General features: G+C 29.9%; 1 protein-coding gene and 2 long non-coding RNA genes across 9 annotated transcripts in view; 2 read left to right on the top strand and 1 right to left on the bottom strand.

Moving 5' to 3' along the window:
• Positions 1–293: 293 nt before the first annotated feature.
• Positions 294–20,991, bottom strand: part of nab (NGFI-A-binding protein homolog) — a 33,137-nt gene continuing 12,439 nt past the window's right edge. The window contains exons 2-11 of one of the 7 annotated variants that reach the window (XM_076531786.1): positions 5,944–6,045; positions 5,307–5,444; positions 3,742–4,052; positions 2,880–3,092; positions 2,554–2,804; positions 2,207–2,309; positions 1,151–1,218; positions 853–964; positions 665–721; positions 294–432 (exon numbers count right to left, since the gene is read on the bottom strand). In XM_076531786.1, the coding sequence (XP_076387901.1) occupies positions 325–432; positions 665–721; positions 853–964; positions 1,151–1,218; positions 2,207–2,309; positions 2,554–2,804; positions 2,880–3,092; positions 3,742–4,052; positions 5,307–5,444; positions 5,944–6,045 (1,463 nt within the window). In that variant the 3' untranslated portion in view covers positions 294–324. Of the gene's footprint in view, positions 433–664; positions 722–852; positions 965–1,150; positions 1,222–1,634; positions 1,771–2,206; positions 2,310–2,553; positions 2,805–2,879; positions 3,093–3,741; positions 4,053–5,306; positions 5,445–5,943; positions 6,046–20,991 lie in introns of those variants that run through there. The other 6 variants (XM_012290719.2, XM_012290718.2, XM_076531787.1 and 3 more) reach the window with 6 other exon arrangements.
• Positions 2,528–3,132, top strand: LOC143264458 (uncharacterized). The gene is made up of 2 exons (XR_013038182.1): positions 2,528–2,641; positions 2,933–3,132. It is a non-coding gene; the product is annotated as an uncharacterized LOC143264458 (long non-coding RNA).
• Positions 7,595–11,400, top strand: LOC143264459 (uncharacterized). Its single transcript, XR_013038183.1, has 2 exons — positions 7,595–8,577; positions 10,446–11,400. It is a non-coding gene; the product is annotated as an uncharacterized LOC143264459 (long non-coding RNA).

Here is a 20,991-nt window from a genome sequence, read left to right as displayed (position 1 = left end):
AAACACAGTATATACAATGTCTAAAGGTATTTTTATAGTTTAAAATATATATACTAAAATTTTATTAAAATTGCATAATGATCAATACTGTATTAACATAATCTAGCAAATTTTAGAAAAATTATATTAATAATCAAATAAATCTGATCTTGGAGTAGTTTCTAATGAACAAGTTTTTACAACTGTAGCAACAATTAATATAAGAATCATAGTAAATAACATGGCGATAATCAGACATAGATAATAATAATTCTTATTCTAATACAAGCTGAAATATATTTGTAGAAATGATACTAAAGAAGATAATACAATTTTTTAACAATATCACAGCGTTGGTTTTTCGTCCGTTGGTTCTTCTTTTATAGGATGATTACATTCCATTAATGCAGGATTTGCTACTGCAATTATATTGTCCCCCCGTGAAGCTATTACCTGTTGTTAACAAAATTACAAATCTAATATATTTAAAATACACATTTATATTAAGAAAAAATAATACGTTATCAATGTTATTTGAAAATATCTACTTAAAAATATGCTTTAAAAATACTCTATTCAAAAGTTGCACTTTTTTAAAACTTAATATAAGAATTAATGTTCTTTTGGGGGGAAAAGAATAAGAAAGTACATTTGCATTATACATATAGTGATTAGAGAAGTATACCTTGAGATTGAAATCACTTTCTTTATCAGTGTTATCTGCTTCAACTTCATTGGCATCCTAAAAATAGTTACGTAATAATTCTAATAAATTAAAATTAGAAAACCTTTTTGGGAAGTCTTATTGTTGCAAATAGATCAGTCATTTTACCTTTGTTGTTGTTACATTATTTATATAGTCTTTTTACTCACATGTATTGATGAAGATTCTTCATTTGAAAAGGAGAGTTGACTATCAGAGTCGCTAATTTCTTCAATATTTCCACCGAACATACCATTGTTATTCTTCTTCCTCCAAACTGGACTAAAACAATGCAAATGTCTGAACATCAATATATACTTGCAAAATAATTTCTAATAAAATATTACATATTCAAGATATATTATTAATTTCTACTAAGTTCTAAAATATTATTTTTATTTTATTTTATAATACATTTTCTTAATATGTTATGTTAATTATTGTTTTCAGTGAACTCAAAATAATCACCTTGATGATCTATGTCTTCTCATTGTCGAGTTATTTATATCTATGTCAGGACACCGAAGATCCAACTCCTCCTAGAACAATGAACTGCTAAAGACAGTAGAAGTGCCAAATATGGTACAATATGGAAAGGAAGAAAAAACAGACAGTTAGCAATGTAGAAGTATATATATATGAAGATAAAAAACAATGAAACAACCATGCACAACTTGTCAGGGCACCAGGAACAAAGCATAGAGTCCTAACAAGTGTGAATTAAGTGTTGCAGTTATTTATTTTATTTCAAACATAATCCTTTGTTCTATAATCTTGATTTAATCAAATCAATTATTGATTGAACAGCTATTTAAAGAAAATTACTTCAAATGATTTTGAGAAACCTATAGACTATTCAAAATATTTGTGTAGAACATTAAGTATTAATCGGAAATTTGTATACAAACAGTTAGTGCAAAGCCATGCGCATATTATGCGAAAGCTATACTTGACCTTTTGTGCCGATGCTTCGCGTATATATCAACGCAGTGGTAGTTTACGTGCTGGATGCATGGTTAGTGGTTAGCGTTCAAGCGAGTGCAGCAGCTCATTAATATGCCAACGATCCCGGGTCAAAACAATCACAACTATGAGAATTCATCAAGGACTTTGAAATATGCTTCTTCATATTTAGAACGAATAGAATATTTTATATTAACTATTTTTAAATAATAAAAATTTCTTCTGATATTTCTCTCTGATTACTACTTAACAATTATTGTATTGATGGTATATTATTTTTTTAAGCCCTAATATACCTAACATGTGATTTACTATATTTAATTTTCTGAATATGTTATATTACCATAATTTTGATAAATTTTTACTATCGGTGTTCGAATATCTTTCCTTTTAAGGTATTATTAAATTTCCATAACATAAATTTTTTTGTTATAAACATTTAAACGAATTAATATAAAAATATTTCTTTACGTCAAAGTCCCTGATTTCATCCTGAGCTGGTGATAATTTTAAACTGAGTCATTTGCATACGGCTTATTTTTATGGTCGAGGTGAGCTAACCTGCGTCGCATCTTCATTCTCACCCTCAAGCTCAAGCTTTTGCCGTTTTGTACGCTCAGTTTCGTTTTCTTCGCCATTTTCACGTGACCTCGATACGGATAAACTAAAACATTTTAAATTAATATATTCAGTAATATATTAATGACTAAAATTACTTTAATTGGATTTCTTATATCTATGAAATAAAAACAATAGGTGATTTAATAAAATCACTGGTTTTTGTAATTACAGGATTTCTGTAATAACTCAAACTATCTTCATCTTTCTTGCTTATATTAACTTTTACCCTTTGTTTCTTAGATATATAATACAATTAACAACAGTTGATACATACTAAATGTACTTACTAATGACTTTTTGAATAATGATACCCAGAATCTCTCACAACACGGCGGGCCAAAGGAAACAGTTCATCTCTTCTAGTAAGAAGGGCAGGTACGAACCTGCAAATTTGTGCAGCAGCTTCATTTACTGACACTTCATGTAATGTCAATGGTTTCTCCGGTTTCCTCTTACAGTCAAATCTTCCGTAAATTGCTGCATATTTCCTAATTTCCTCCATTCTACGTGGATCACTATCAGGCATAGCCATTACTATCTAAAAATAACACAACTGTAATGCTTGTATACACGAACACAATTACATATTGAATATTAAAACTTCTTAATCTACCTCTAAATTTTTGCAAATTTTTTTCTTAACATTATGTGGTTTTGGATCAACAGGTCGAATAGTAGCGGCAAGTCTTTCAGCTGCTTCAGCAAGTCTTTGTATTTGTGATTGCAAAAGTGTTGGAGTTGGCTGAGTTGGACTCGCAGGTGCACCACCGCCGCCGCTAGGACTTGGTGTAGTGCCACTACCACAAGATGATTCACATGTACCCACCTGTAAAAGTAATGTATATTTAATAAATTTTTTTACTTTATATTTGAATTATATTTATAACTATTATCCAATATCTTACAATTTTTAAATATTGAATATACTGGATTGGTCAAGAAGTTTTCTCATTTTTTTCCGTTGATGATATACTGTTGTTTATATGTGAACATTCTTCTTTAACATGTGCATACATAGTTTAGAATTATACATGCCAATTAATCTTACAGAAAAGCAGTGTTAAAATATGTAGGGTTCATTATTTGTTATAAAAAATTAAAAATGGAACATAAGAAGAATCAATTCTTACAATATTCATGTTACAATATTTATGTTCACTATAAGCGTAAACATGCTGTGTGAACTGAAGAAAAGATATGTGGTATATAATGAAGATTTTATATATGTTTGCATACATTAATTTTCTACAAAATTAATATAGAAGTTGGGTCTACAAAATGCATCTGGAAAAATTTGTTGGAAATAAACAAGGTTAATTTTTTGTGGATGGCACGATGAGGATATTTGAAATATGATAGAAGGTAGCAGAAACGAATACTTAAATACTCTGCATAATAAGTTATAATTCTGTAGTGGAATTTCGTTTAAAAAAAAACGAGAAAACTCTTTGGCCAACCCAATAGTTTTAACGTACTTGTAATACACCAGGACTGTGAGATGTTGCATAAGGTAAAGGCGTATTAGGGCTTGGACTCTGTCGAAAAGTTGTAGATGCGACTGGTGCTGTTACACTCGTCACAGATACAATAGGGCTGGTACTTCTGCATGGCAATGGTGTTAACGATACGTGCGACGATACGTAAGGCGTAGGAGTTATTGTTTGCGACGTTGTCGTGAAACCTTGAAGATTTTGTACCTGCGGTCTGGGACTTGCACAGGGGAATCCTATGCTTGCAGGATTTTTACACGTAGCACTTGTTGGAACAACTGGCGTTTGAAAAAGTGCTGAAACAGGAACCAATTTTATTTGTTTAATTAATGTTTTTACCAACTTCGTATATTTAAAAATTGTTCAATTGTTAAATGAATTACATGAACAATATCACATCAATTTTTAAATACAGAATTTATATACTTTCGTAGATGCGGTATGCAATGTGAACATGTTGAAAGGTATCTAAATATTTGTTTCGTTTCGTACTGTATATTAAGGTTTTTTACAATAAAGTTGGACTATTTTTAGAAGTACATAAAATAATCGAGTAAGGTACTACACTTACAAGGAAATATATCAAACCGCGACACACCGATTTTAATGAAACTTATGTGAAAGATAGTTCTCAAGAAAATATTTGACACGTATTTTTTTTTATCGGCCATCGTTCACATTGAAGGGGTGAAAATAGCCCTCGAAGTTGGAGGTTGAAATCATATTTTTGGGAATATCTCAGGAATTAAAAAAGATAATTGGATTCTTTTTTTTGTAAATTGTTGGTCTTTAAATAGGGAACTTTTGTGCGTAAAAAAATTTCAATAAAAGCCTATGTTCCTTACGGCGGTGATTATAACCGCGTTACGCTCATACCTGCGACGCGACGGTCACAATAATTATTGAGAAATCAATTAATTGCATATGAAGAGGTATAAGATGTCTAAAATATGGTAAAGAATTGTAAAAATAATGATATTTTTAATAAAAATGCTGATTAGCCCCCCTTCACAGGAAGTGATTTAAAATTATATATCTAATAATCATTGCGATAAACAACAAATTCCGAAAACACGTATCCTCTATTTTTGTCCATAGTTTACGTACACGAAGTTACAACAAAATAGATCAACATTTAGTGCAAAAATTTAAACAAAAATTATAAATTTTCGAAATATTATTTAAACAAGTAAAGTTTATTGAAATGTTTTTACGCACAAAAATTTTCCATTTAAAGACCAACAATTTACAAAAAAAAGAATTCAATTATCTTCTTTAATTCCGGAACTATTCCCAAAAATATGATTTCAACCCCCAACTTCGAGGGGTATTTTTACCCCTTCAATGTGAACGATGGCCGATAAAAAAAATACGTGTCAAATATTTTCTTGAGAACTATCTTTCACATAAGTTTCATTAAAATCGGTGTGTCGCGGTTCGATATGTTTCCTTGTTAGTTTGTATCGTTTATATTGATTTGAAATTTATATTGGCGTAACATTGGCCCAATTAAATGTAATAAGGGTCAGTTCAATATTGTGGTACTTTACAAGGATTCGTGAGCCATTCCTGAAGAGCTTTTTGAAGTCTCCGGACATGAAGAGGTTTGCTGGCCATACCAACTAGTGCCATAATTTCTAGAAATTCTTCTTCTCCAGCATCACATAATTGCTGCACGTCATCACCACCTAGAATATTTCATGTAACACAAGAGTATATTTTTTGTGCAAGAAAAATACGTATATTTATGTTGATTTAAAAACATAAAAAATCCATACGTCATTCTTAATTATCTTAATATTTAATAGTCTACCTTAATATTTTTTATCCACAAATTGTTTTAATTCTTCTCTTTTTTACTAAATGTAACACTTTATCTTTTTATAAATGTGAATTTGACTGTTTTGTTAAATAAAGATATTACAGTTATATGTTTGTTTTCATTTGTAACTAATATCTTTATTAACAAAATTTATGTTGTTACATTTTACAGGAAATTACAATTGCATATTTATCTTAATAAAATTCGAAACTCTTTACAATAGCTAAATGCATTTTCAAGTATTTTAATGTTATCAAAATCAAATTTTTGTTAAAATGATCAACATGAAGCATTGGTATAACTAACTCAAATGCGTATAAAAATTTCATTTAAGTTAAATAATTTTATTTAAGAAATATATTTACCCATTTCCAGAAGAGTATCATAGTAGCTCAGCAAAGAAGCACGTTGCATCACTCTGTACAATTGCAATTCTGCTTCATTCTGAGGCACGGACGTCTGTACCACTAAACAACAGACGATAAAATTAATTAAAATATCTGCTACAAAATCGTTTTTAAAATTTATTTCGAATATATATTTTAATGACAAAAATGTTATAGTAAGAGCTAATTGTATATTTATGTGTAAATTAAAACAATATTCACGGATTGAAACATAAATTAATAACACGTTCACCGTGTGGGACAGTAATAGATTTAATTAATTTCGAAAGTTATTTTTTGATTTAAATTTAAACTAAATTAATAAAAAAATAAGATCAAAGTGTAATTAATGTAATATAATTGTAACGTTCTCATCTAGTTTTACGCCATTCACCATGAAACGTAAGTTTCTTACGGCATTCGAAACATGTTTAATTTTCCCTAGAAGACAACATCCTAGACTTTGCATAGTTATTGCTTCTGTTTCATATTTATCTTAAATGTGGAAGAAAAAGGAAAAGAATTGGGTTCGTGCTCAACGATAGTTGGGTGGTCGCTGTACAAGTACACCGTTGTATTGTACAACAAGCATTTGAAGACTATTTATGTGCTGATGCAAGCTATGCACAGAAACTTATGAAACTAGTGCTGCTCATTTACACTATGAATTACAGATGGTGCACATAATAGTTATTAAATTAGGTGAGAAATATGACGCTAAATAATATCTCAATATTGTCAATAAAAGTTGATCAATTGTTCAAATTTATAAATTTTCAAATGATCGACAAGCTTTCAAACTGTAAAATCCCACAATTTTCAAATTACCAAATGCTGAAATTTCTAGATTTTGAAGTTGCTGAATTACAAAATCTCCAAACTTCTACATTTTTAAATTCCTAAATACCCAAATTTCCGAATTCCTAAATTTGTCAGTTCCTAAATTCCTAAATTCCTAAGTCCTTAAATCCCTAAATCTCTAAATCTTTAAATTCCTAAATCTGTGAGTTCCTAAACCCTAAATCTTTAAATTCCTAAATCTGTGAGTTCACAAATCTCTAAATCCTTATACCCCTAAATTTCTAAATCTGTGAGTTTCTAAATTCGTAAATTCGTAAATTCCTAAATTCCTACATTTCTTAATTCCTAAATTCCTTAATTCCTAAACACCTACATTCCTAAATTCCCAAGTTCCCAAATTCCTATTTGACTATTTCTTAATTTCCTACAGTTCAAAATAACAGTTTTATTGCGTAAGTCTCTTCCAATCCAGCATTTCATTCTACATTTTATGCAACAGTACATTATTCAAGAAGTATATGTTGCAAAAAGTGCGCTAAAAATATTTTAACTGAAATATCTGCAATGAAATTTATTGCGATTTTAAATTCATATCCATATTTTATGTCGACATTTATAACTCTCAGGATTCCTCGTTTTCTCGATTATATGAAAGGGTGAATCGTTGCATCAGTGGCCGTCAATTCATGTTAGACATCCTCGTATATTAGAAGTCGATATTTAGTTTTTCTTTTCTTATCGATAAATCACAAAATCGATAATTAAAGAAGTAAAATTTCGAAATTACAAGTACAATCTTCTACATAAAATTCATTTATTAGTGCGAAGAAACTTAATTGTAAAAATTAAATCAATAATAAACAACCTATAACAATTCTTGGGAATATTCGGAATTTATCATTCATATATTAATAAATTTCCGAGTACATTTTCGAGTACTGTGCCCTCAAACCTGATCATCTATTTATTTAAAAGTATCAAACACATTTTTCGCCAGGTTTTAAAAGTTGTGTTTTTTCGTCAATGTCATACCGGTTCCATGTTCGTGTAAAAAGTATCGATATATGTAATTATCGTAGGTACAAATATCGGTAAAAAATTGCGATGCATTTTTCATGAAACATCGATATTTAGAGTTATCGATATACATTGTGCGTCACTAGCAGCGAGCTGAGCCACGGCGCGGCGAACAGTATGTGGCAGACGGCCGAGCCGCTAGGGTGTCCGACTAGTTTCTTGCAAATTTCGAGGAACTGTATGAAAAAGCGGCGTGCACACACGTACGGCGTATAAATTAATACCGGTACCACTGGCATGGCATCAGACGCCGCAACGACGGGGGCAGCGAGAGTGTCCCGAAGAAAGAACTGGCGAGGAGCAACAAAGAGGAAAAGATAGAAATTAAAACAAAGGGAAAGAAGACAAAACGGAAGATGAGCGGAGAAAGAGAAAGATAGATATACATTATATATATATATTACTATGGGATCAGGAAGGAGTGAGGAGGAGGGAAAAAAAGAGAGTGACAGGAAGCCAAGAGAGAACGAAAGAGAGAAGAAATGCAGAAGGAGATACGGAGCAATACGGTAGAGCGATGCTGAAAAACCTGGCCGTCAGGTCTTATTACGAACCTGAGGCCCGGTCTCACGCTTATATACACCGACCGAGATACGAGTAAGTCCCTGACAGCAGCGGGGTGACTCGTTCCGCGAGATTTTTCTGACGTTGGCCCTGTAGCAACGAGAATCAAAGGGATATGTGGATTTTTCTACTGAGACAGTGATCTCGAGCTTGTCTTCTTTCACTTACGAAGTGAGACCACTGTACTTTACGAATCAAATGTTCGGTCGCTGCGTATTAACCTTTGCCTACGTATTAACCTTACATACCTATTAACCTTGCGTATTAATCTTTGCACCCAAAGACATTTTTGCTGCAGGTAGCAATTCTTAAATTGTCTGGGTGAAAAGTTTGATGAATTCTTTTGAAGTTATTATTTCTCTATTATTAACTACTTTATTTTACCATATTCATACAACATAACATGTTATAAACATGATAACATTTAACATGATTTAATTAAGAAATACTTTTTTCAAATTGCTTTAAACCGAACGGTGAGTGTACGTCATCTTTCGAGTGCAAAAGGTTAATTTTGGCTACAGTTACGATTACCAATCATACTATAATGTGTAACTGTATACTATGTTTTGGTATAATGTATTATTACTAATCCAAGATGTAGTATGTAAAAATTTCTGACTTATTGATAAAATCCTATTTGGTTATTTTGTAGCAAGAAGTCTTTTGAACACAAGATGCGATGTTACTTTAATATAATTTTACTTGATATGTACCATTTTCTTTTAAAAAGTATTATGTATGTTTTTTCATGATGTACCATATTTTTACATATGTAAAAATATATTTTTCGAAAGAAATTTGACAACCCCAAATAGCGCACAGGTTTTCGAGTATCTCCCTAAGGATGTCACATTCGTAGCATACTTAATATAGATCAAAACATTAAATTGGTTTGTTTGTGTTTAACAGTAATACTGTAAAGTATAAGATGTCTTGTTGCTTTGAGGATGTAGTCAATGGAATTTGTATTTATATATTTTTTAAAAACATTTTTATAAACTTTCAATTTTTGGGGTTAAGTTAGGTCATAAATAAGTGATATTACGATAAACTCACAATTTTTTATGGGGATTTTAGATGAATAATACACAGGATGTCATGTAACTAGTAAAACCAAATAAGGTCTAATTCTATGTAAAACAATGTGTCGAAAGGTAGAGTAAAATCTTTTTATATATAACTTAATTTTTGAGAAAATTGAATTAAAAAATTCATCAAAGTATGTGTAAGAAAATTGTCTATGGCCAGAGCGATGACAATTGCAACAAGTTTATCATAAATTTAACAATTAATGAATGTTGTAAATTAGTATATGTAATTAATACCGTTAAAATGCGTTATTAGTTATTATTCTTTATAATACTTTTGATACATTTATGTAAGTAGGATATGATAAATTCTATCGAAAATATGATAAATATGCACATAAATAACATCATAAAGGATTAATAATAATAACTTTATCGACATTAATAATAGCATGTACATATTGATTGATTGATTAACATGTATTGATCCATTAATTATTCGATTAATGAATAATCAAAGAATTGTTGAAATTGTCATCTTGTAATAAGGATTTTGAACATTCGAAGATATTGTAATTCGAACATTTAATGATTTGGAAATGTGAAAATTTGTTAGCAATTTAGAAATTTTTGGATATAAATATCTGTAAATTTAGAGATCTGAAAATTTGGAAATTTAGAACTTTTGAATTTGGGGATTTGGCAATTGGAAAATTTAGAGAGAGTGACCCAAATACAATGGTATTTCTTTCAATTTGTGAATTTCCATTTTCAGTTAAATTGTATTAAAAATAATGCTTCATAATGAGATATGAATCATAAAAATTGTAAGTTCAGCACAGGAAACGCTTTTGATACATAAAAAAACGAAAATATTCCAAATTCACTCTCACTTTACAGTTATTGAATCAACAAATCTTTGTAAACTTCAATGTTTTGATATTCTCAATTTTTCAAATTCAAACTACGTCATACAATTTAATATGATGTATTTAATATGGTTTCCAGAAATTCAAGGTTTAGTGGCGGAAAGTCTGCTAAAAATATTGTCGAAACAGTTAAAATTAGGTGAGTAATGCTTCGTGACTAATATTTTAAATAAAAAGTTTGGTAACCAAAAAAACTAATATTTCTTTCAAAAGCGTGATACTTTTCCCAAAAGTCTGAGCGACTGTGTAGATATTCTATGCAATATTATGTTGTATCACAAAGAAAACATTAATTCATACATACATAATTTTTTTAAAAAGAAAAAATATTTTTAAATTACAAACATATATACTAAAAAAATTTTAGAAAAGTAATTTTATAATTTTAAAAATTAGAATAAACAAAAAGTCCTAAATTACAATAAAAATTTAGGAAGCAGTTCTATTTTTAGAAGTCTGAACTTTATTCAGACAACGCAATTCAACCGTTTCCTTATTTTATGTGTGCGAATTCACTTCACACGTAGGAAACGTACATCATATAAGCAATCAATTTACAACATTGTCAACATTTTTTGTATCCACGAAGTCTTTATATTTTTATATTTCTGTATTTATGTACTTTTGTATTTTTGTATTTCTGTGTTCCAAAATTTATAAATTTTACAATTTCAGAATTTTTTAATTAAAAAATTTTTAATCTCAGTAATGGGAAAAGGTATTCATGCATACTATTGTTCATGAATTTTTAATATACACTTGATTTTACCATCATTGGTTTATTATATTGTCACATTTGTGTGGATTCTCGCGTTAGCTATACATAGTGATCCTCCCTTACCGTTGTAAGAATTGGGGATTCACAAAGTTCGCCACAATTCCAAACAATTTTTTCAAAGGAGAAATTCAACTGAATATAATGCTAATTCTAAGAATTTTTTTAAGAGATATAGTATATTTAATTAAAAATGTATCCCTACAATACCAAGTGATGTCATCTAATCCTTTTCTGTATAATAAATTATTAAATTGAATATGCAAAAATAACTGAAAATTTTCCCACAAAATTTTATTTGCAACTTGAAATTTTTAAACGTAGTATTTTTGTTTTTAATTAACACACAAAAGTTTTCATTTCGTTTCTTCTATTTTGAAATGTAAACGTTTTGCATTGGATGACTATATTCACAGCTGTTAGCGATCATTTTATGGCAATAGTTGCCTGTAGAGTTATGAGTTTAAATCATAAAATATCAATTTTAATGTTCTGAGTGGATCTTTGGAAATTTAGTCCTTTCAGATTTTGAGACTTTTGAATCTTGGAATATTAAAATTTTAGAATATTACAATTTCAAAAATTTTGAATTTTTGACTTTTGGAAGAACTTTGCAATTTTTGGATATTAGAATTTTAATATTTTGGGATTTTTGTATTTTGAAACCTTGGAATTTATTATCTTTGGGACTTTGAGAAGTACGACTCATGGTAAATTCGACAATGATAAATTTCTGTGGAACCTCTATTCCCTTCATTCCCTAAATATGCATTTATTTTACCTGATATTTACACTTAGTTAAGGATTAATTTTTGTACAAATGTAAGCTCTTCAGTGCGTTTGATATATTCATAACTGTTTTTGATATTTCTGTTTACCGTTATGATTATCAACGAATACATGTAAATTATGTTGAACTACGTATATATTGCGATAAGTTGTGTTACGTCACATCACGTCACCTTGTTTCGTTTCAACCTACATGTGTTATTGCTATGACATAATATGCAAATCAATGCAGTTCATCAGGAGTATATACTTTCATAATGTACTGAAACAGTAACAAATTTTCTTACAAACATTTTAAAAAATTTTTCTTGAAAACATAATCGTATATGAACAAATTTTAATCGACATTTTTGTTTTACCTTTTTTACCCTATTATTCCACTGAATATCTTGTAAATGGTACATTAGAATGTATTTTTGATAATTTAGTTGTAAGTAAGAAATTAATTGTAAGTAAGAAAGATAAGATTCAGCAAACAAATGATAATGTTTGTCTTTACAGTTTGAACATGATTCAGCTTCACAATGAACAAAGCTAAGAGCAATTTTTAGGTGCTACGCAGTTTTTGGAAGTATCATTTAAAAAATATTAGAATGGTAGTATACATAACCTAATGCATAACTGAAAGGTCGTGGAAATCTTTTTAAAAAAAATGTGTAAATACAGATTCAATACTTTGTGCTAAGTTAGGCATACTACCAAGCTTATATTCTTAAGGAGACTGCTGAATGGCTGTACGCAATCAAATAATTTTTTGTTACAATTTATTTATAAATGTAACAATGTAAAGCTACAAAGTACTATATGCTAACGATATTTTAATTAAAAAAAGTTCAATATCTCGTATGAAATCAGACATACTACCAACCTTATATTTTTAAGGTCTCCAAAAAGTTGTGCACTAGTGATTTTTGATCTGTAAGAGAGTACAATGCGAGCTTCCTATGCAGCCGTTAATTTGTTTTCGGGACTGCATACCACTCTATCGATGAGTCTGTTCCCCCGGATTAAGTAGAGTAGCTATGCCTCTGACCGACAGTCTAGGACAGGCAGTGCATTTACATAACAACTTTTTTGGCACAGGATAATCGTTTTTGTTAGCCGGGAACACGTACGCGAGCCGGAGGCAGAATCGTCACGGCATAGCATCCAATACCGCGCACCAGGGACGCGCTAAGAAAAACCTGATCCTACCGTGGCCTCCTCAGCCTCCCTGGGAACGCAGCGTCTGCGCTGTCTTCTCGTCACCACCAACTTTCCTTTCTGCTAACGATCCTCGCTTTTCACCGGGAACACGCGTATGACACTTTATTTTCTTACCGTTAGAAATTGCTTATATTTCTACTTCTTTGCATCGATGTGTTCTATACCTGGCCACTCCGTAACGGTGAATTTCGCGACGGGTGACACTTTGATAACAGTACGCTTTATGAATGTTTATTCGTACAGTTTTATATACCATATATTATATTATTCTCGTGAATATGACCGTGTGCTATATCCAGTAATTTCTGAAACTGCTGACTCAGGGCAGACTATGGAATTATCGAAACAAGAAAAATATTGGTAAATTTTTATTAAATCGTTACAAGATGGCTTAATAGGGTTACTGAGGTTCTTGTTATTAAAATACTAGGGCGTGAATATTACTACATTCTTATTACTTTTAAGCGAAGTAAATAATATTTGATTAAAAAAGTTTTGCTATTAATAGTGTAACGTACGTGTACATTTTAAATCCGATTAATGCAGTCAACATTAATAATAGTTAACGGGAATAATAAGAATAAATAATTGTAAATATAATGATATTAAAAAAATATTACTGATTGATGTGAAATTATTTGGAAAAAATATAAAACAAATAAACCGAAATAAATATAATCTTAATATAGGAATAAATACAGAAATGAACAATGGAAAAAAATTAGAAAACAAAATAGATGACATAAAATCATAAAATATAAAATATAATATATAATATATAACAAATAAAGTATATGTAATATATGTATAATACATAAGAAGGTTATTTTTGATTGAAATAAACTATCAAAATCGCATGATCCACTTTATCTCTACTTTAACTTTATTTAAGTAGATGTTTCACATAAAAAGTACATACCTCTATTTTGTGTTGAATAATAATTTGGAAAATAATTTTTGATTGATTTATAGTTATGTTCTAAGTTATCGAAGATATCGATTACTTCTCAAACATCTACCACTCCGGATATATGGCCCTGCACGATCCTAATATCACTGTATCTTTTACATTTAGTTATATTTTCTACTTAAAAAATGTATACAAAGAAAAATGATATATTATTTTAAATTTGTAACATTGTCATAAAGGTACAACAAAAAATTGTAATTACGAAATTTAAGAAATGCTTACAATAATTTTGTACAGTGAAATTTGTTGTTTATTTTTGTTCAATAAGATACAAGAATTTCACTGTATATTATTTTACTGATCAAATTTGCAAATGCAACGAAGAATTAAAAAACCATGTAACATTTAAATTTGGCAGTAAAATTTTGAACTGTTACTAGAATAATACTTTTTGATTAAAAAAATTCATATGTAAGAGAATTAATATTTAACTACTATAGGAGATCTGTAACACCGTTTTCGATTCTCAATAAGATGTATCAAAATTTGAAAATAGTTCATTACTTATTATTTAATTATGCATGGAATTATTTATTGTTAACTTTTGAAGCAAGAGGAAATGCAGCTGATCATTATTTCACACTTATATCTATGTAATACCATAATAAGCACTAACGATCTGTCACACCCTCTATAGTGGTTAAGCAAGTTTTAGCGTCTACAGTAGTTAGCAGTTAATGAAAGTTACGAAAAAGAGGATAATTCCGTAAGAATCGATATCGAAAAGTTTTCTCGGTGAAGTTGTGTTAGATGAAATAAGAAGAAGCATGGTTTTCCTTCGGCAACAGTATCAAAGGTTGCAAGGAAAGGAGAATCGATAAGTCCTGGTAGGTAATGGATAAGGGGAGAAGAACAGGAGGATGGAACATGTAAGCGAAGACTAAAAGCGAAAGAGAAACCACCACGAGGTTCGTACACTCGGGTGCAACATTGACTTTCATTGGACAAAAAAAACACATATGTCAACTGAACAATTTTTAAACACCCTTCTCATATTTCTAAATTCTTAAATGTTCAAGTCTTAGAATTTCCAAATTCCTAATTATTAAACCTTCAAATTCTTAAATTTTCAAATTTCTATATTTTTAAATTTTCTATATTTTCGAATTTTTTAATGTCTGCATTCTCAATTTCGCAAATCTTCTAATTTTTATATTTTCAAATTTACAATTCATTAAACCAGCTTTCAAGATTCTTAATTTTGTAAATTGCACAAATTTCAAAGTCCACAAATCCCAAAATTTTTAAATATAAAAATTTCCATATTTCACCGCTCTCAAATACCTAGATACCCAGATCCGTAGATTCTCTCATCCTTAGATCTTTAAATGTCTATGTACCAAATCTCTAGATTCTTATATCCATAGACACTCAAATTTTAAGGTATCCAAATCAATAGATTCTCATATCCCAATTTTCTATGTCCTCAACTCACTAGATCTCCAAATTCTTATGTTTTCAAATTCATTAATCGTCAATTCTTAAATTCTCATATCTATAAATCCCTAAATCTCCCACTTTCTATATTCATAAACTCCTAAATCTTTAAATTGTTAAGTCGGTAAATTCATGGATCGATAAAACCCTATAGATTTCCACGTCCATAGATCCCAAAATTTGAAAATTTCTTTAGACTTCTAAATTCCTATTTCTCAAAATCCGTAGATCTTCAAATCCCTATGCAACCAAATTTCCAGACCATATTCCCTATGAATCCCTAAACTCCGTCCCCCAAATCTAAAAGTCCTGAAATCGCAGATTTCTCAAATTCTTATGTCCCTAAATTCTAAGCCCATCCAGAAAAATCCCTAAAAATTAAGGAGTGGGAGGGTACTCCTCCCTTAGTTGTCGAATTTTACATAGGGAAACCAGATTTGCTGTTGACTGTACATACATACATACAGTCGATAGGCAAAGAAAGGCGGTGAAGTAGCAGCAAGCTAGAAACGGAGGAGAGCTATCAGTGATGAGGGGGGTTGGTCCAGGGTAAAAGACGTTCGGGTTGGTGGCGAAGGGGGACAGCGAACGAGTGCTATAGCTTCTTTGTCCGATAGCTCACGGGTGCGGACGCTCTTCCGATGCTACGCAAAAACGAGTCTAGTTTCTTAGAAGCGGCCGTTCTCGCGCGGCAACGGCTACGGCCACGGCTACGGCTACGGCAACGGCAGCACAGCGACGGCGGCAGCGGTTAGTATTTCGCTTTTTGCCGGCATTGTAATCAAGGAAGGGTTAGGTGAGTTTTTGTCTAGTGCCTCTGCCGCCGCTTGGACAAAACACCGGACAGATGGACTGAGTCGCCGTTTCGATCTCCCTACCTTTCCTTTCTATCTCTTTCTCCATCTAGCCCGTAGCCTTTCCTCCCTTCCCCTGCTCAGCCCCTCGTTTCTTGGTTACCCCCTCTACACTTCGAGCAGCCCTCTTTTTATCTTTCCTGCTGCTCTCTGTGCACCACCCCTTACCGTTTTCGTTCTCGTTGCCCTCTTCGCTCCTCCTCTCGACATATACCACCACCACCACCATCATCATCATCATACCAACCTAGACCCTCTCTAGGATACGATTTTACCTATCCCCACCTTTTTTCTCCCCCGGTGAATCCTGCAGGAGAGAAAAAAAACTAATTTGCCGGTCGACGATCAATCTAAGGGCTGCAAAGAGAACCGTGCGCGACCCTTTGCGAAGAAAAAGGGATTAATTGTAATTATAGGTGCTTATAATGCGCGCTTCTTTTCTGTTTCCTCTCTTTTTTTCCTTCCTTCTACAGGATTTAATGCTTAAACGTGTTTTAACGGATTTGTTGCTAACCGATCACCGCTTGCTATTATGTACTTACGATATATTCTTCGCAGCATTTTTTTATAGTACTGCATGGTGGCACTTATACATAGAAATATTTTATCGTAATTTTTTTAACGATATTATTATTACTATCATTATTATTATTATATTCTATTATAATAAATTCAGTTAATGTATACATTTACTGATTTGACAGCTACCTGCATTGATAAACAATAATATTCAAACAATGATATTCAAATTTTTATTAGTAATTAAGCTGTTAGCAGAGGAACAAAAAGAATAAATCATGTTAACATAGAAATTTAATTTAATTTAATATGCCTAATGTTTACGAATATTCAAACTCCACTTATTATTTTTTAAACTCAGGAATTTCAACATTTAATCTTGTTTCATAGCGTGAAAAATAGATTTACTTCGAATACACACTTATATATTATGTACGTTTTTTTATGTGACTGAATACTTGTATTTTCAGTAGGTAAAGTGTTCTATTTGTATTTTCATTTTTTTAAACAACCGTGACAATATTAGATTGACAATATTTTTATTAATTCTTAACCACCATGGTTTAGAGATGTAATATACATAATGTAATTTATATAGATTTTTTACATTGGTTAATAAATATGGTTAATAAATATATCGTCAGGAAAATGTAAAATAAATAGTAGCAGAAAATATTATACAGTATAATTATATGAAGTAACAGACGAAATGAAAGATCTTTCTAAACAAATTCTTTTTTTTCTTAAATTTCTAAATGAAAGTGTACAATTTGTAGAAAGGAGAATAAACGACTTTAAATTTTAATGATAAAATTGCTTTAATATATTTTTACTACGACGTTCAAGCAAGATTTCGAACCCTTCTATGGGCGACGATGTAAAAATGGTAGCACAACGTGCTTGACTACCAAATTGTAGACCTGGGTGAGGAAATATATTTTTTTATGAAGGGGTAGTAATCCCTCCGTCGACATTGGCTGGGTACGGTTTTTGGGTACCCAGGGTGGGGCCCCTATAGCATCCTTCTGTCAGGGGCCAACCTCCATCGTTTTCCATCCCCTATGGTTTCGACTCCCTCCCTTAAACGTATTTCAAAATATGGTCGACTGATTCTGTACCCCGCCATTGAAAAAATCGACGGGCCGTTGGAGCTGTAAAACATTCTGACACGGTTTTAAATGGCAGGTAATGCTCATTTGACGATGAAACGAACTGTAGCTCGTAACGGTTCCTTATCTATCCAACAATAACTGTCTTTCTACGTTTCATATTTTAACTAGAATTAAATAAATAAAATGTGTATAAATTATTGTATACTAAATAATTATATACTGAACAAGTAATTAATTTTGGTATTTATTTTTTGAGTTGTCTGAGAAATGGTATAGATGAAAACAAATAAAAATTCTTAAAACAATAAGAAATGAAGAAGAAGTAATTCAAACAGCAATAGGATAAACTTATAAGTGGTAATCTCATGATTTTTAGTTATAATCCTCAAATTTAATATTTCGAAATATATTTGAATAATATGCAATTTTTATGTAGAAAGTTTTCAACAGAAAAACTTTCGCTTTGATTATATTTGCTTTTGAAAATATTTTGCATCTACTGATAATTAATGATTAAGCAATTGAATTCGAAATTTCATTAAACTTAGTTGCGGGATAAACGATATATCGTTAATTTATAGAATTACAAAAAATTTATTTTGTTTTACCCTTAAAGGCTATCGATAAAACAGATAACGCAATATCATGGATGAAATTTTACCCCACTTCTTAATTTTAAGAGTTGATGGTAATAAATAGCAATTAAGTGTTGTGCTATTATTAAAGTTGTTTACAATAATTGTAAATTCGTATAGGATGAAATTTGATTAACCTAACCCTTAAGGACTAATGTTACAAAATAAAAGTTTTAAATGCTTATTAACTGTGTGAATCGGTTAAAACAAAATGTCTAAAAAAACATTGCAATATTATAAAAAGTTCATTAAAAAATTCTAGTAGCTTGACGAAATGTATTCCTGTGTGATGCATTTGTTTTTCAGTAGAAGACAGCAAGATATTTAATCCAACGAAGTTCCCTCAGTAGAAACGATGACGCTTTCACGTAACATCCTGGCAAAAATGAACAATCTCGACCAAGAAATAAAATATACCAACTTTTGCAGGGAACAAATGAAAGAGTTCGGAGGTCAACCAAGCGATGGCTGGCTATGTACGAAAACACATTAGGTAAAAAGTCGTACGACAAGCTTCGACCGAATAAACAGTATAAATCTGGATTCCATTGTAAATAGCACAATAATTGTTTTTGCTTTGCATTTTTACCTGCATCAGACGCAAATCGAATGACATCTGGAGAAACCTGTCCACGAAATGAATAAATTACACTTCTTATATTTTATATATTTCATGCTTTCCAGAAATTAAACCGATCTGTTTTTGTTAACCGAGTGATTTTAAGATAACTTTTATAGCATGTCAAAATTAATTATATTTAACATTAATATATCGGATATAGGTTCATTTTAAACCAATTGGGAGAATAGAACATGTAAAAAAAAGATTTATTTACATAGCTTATGTGAAAATAAAACTATTCTCTGCATCAAATTTGAATAAAATTATTCTTTGCAAATTGTAATTTCATTAAAATTAAACTTGTTAGTAAAAATGTTTGAATAGATTTAACATGTTTTATACATTCTAAGTTGCAATTTAAACGAAGTTTGTGTAATTATTTAACGTAGAATGTTATATTACCTTCTATAATTTTGTCATTTCACTGGAAATATAAATAGTTTTCTGTGTTATTTGAAAATCATATTTTTTATTTCATTTATATTTTTAAACTAATCCTATTTTTAAAGTCAAAGTTCGACATATTTTATTTTAATAATGTATAAGAAGAAACACTATAACTTTATTGATTAAATATGTTAGTTATTTGCGTTATATAAAAACATGATTTGTTTCAAATAGTTCATTACTATTAGTCTTTATCATCTTTTTACCTAAATAATTACTTATTCAAATAACATTAAAATTAACAAACTAAAATGATATTCTTTTAGTTGCATAATACATTATAGAAATGATACAAAATTTAACAGGAAAAGTTCGTATGCACAAAGGAGGAAAATAATCTTTCAAATTAAGGAAATATCTTAGGAATAAATTTACTGTAGAACAAAAACTGGTGTAATATGTGCTTTTGAATAATATATTTATGTTTGTAAATAGCTTTTGCAAAAATTAATATATTTAAATAAATCTTTAAAATTAATTTACGAATATCATTAATATTTAAATGAATCCTGAAAATTTTGTTTAATTTTCATCCTTAGTAATTTTTATAACAATTTACATATATAAGCTTCAGGTCAATACCAAAAACTTGAATATGTTAATTGAATTTTTAATTTCGATATTGCAATAAAATGCTAAATCCTTAACCTATGTCGTTAAAGTAACTTTTATTGTTTATAAATACATGCATAATGTAAAAATAATATATAAGATTTTAAAAAATATAAAATTTTTATACTTTTATACTTTTATTATACATATAATAAATTTCAAATTTTTAATTATTAATTAACTAATTTTAAATTTTATACTACAAATTTTCACGCTAAAAGACAAAACCGAAAGCATATAAAAATAACTAATTATTTTGCAATTTATCACCGTACATATTGCTAATTTATCCAAAATATTTTAAAGTATTGAAAATATTAGAAATTAAAAACCTACAATTAAAAAACAAAAAAATTAAAAAATTGCAGAAAATTAATTAAATCCAATTACAATCGTAAAAAAGAAATGCATACATTTGTTTCTAACTTGCTTCTTAAATGAAATTGGTTATTTATTGTAGTCACGAATCGCTAATTCTAAAAAGAGCATACACCATTTCAAATCTAAATAAAGAATTCCTTTCCTTCTAATGACAGGATTGTGTAATCACACGTAAAATTTATACCACAGAATTAAATATTTTATTAAATAATTAGAAAATATAGTTTTCTTAAAAATATTCTTGCAAAAATTCCAATGAACAATTT

This window comes from Megachile rotundata, chromosome 5, assembly GCF_050947335.1.
Source record: "Megachile rotundata isolate GNS110a chromosome 5, iyMegRotu1, whole genome shotgun sequence".
NCBI lineage: Eukaryota > Metazoa > Arthropoda > Insecta > Hymenoptera > Megachilidae > Megachile > Megachile rotundata.
The sequence above is the reverse complement of the archived record's forward strand: the minus strand, read 5'-3'. Positions and strand labels throughout refer to the sequence as shown.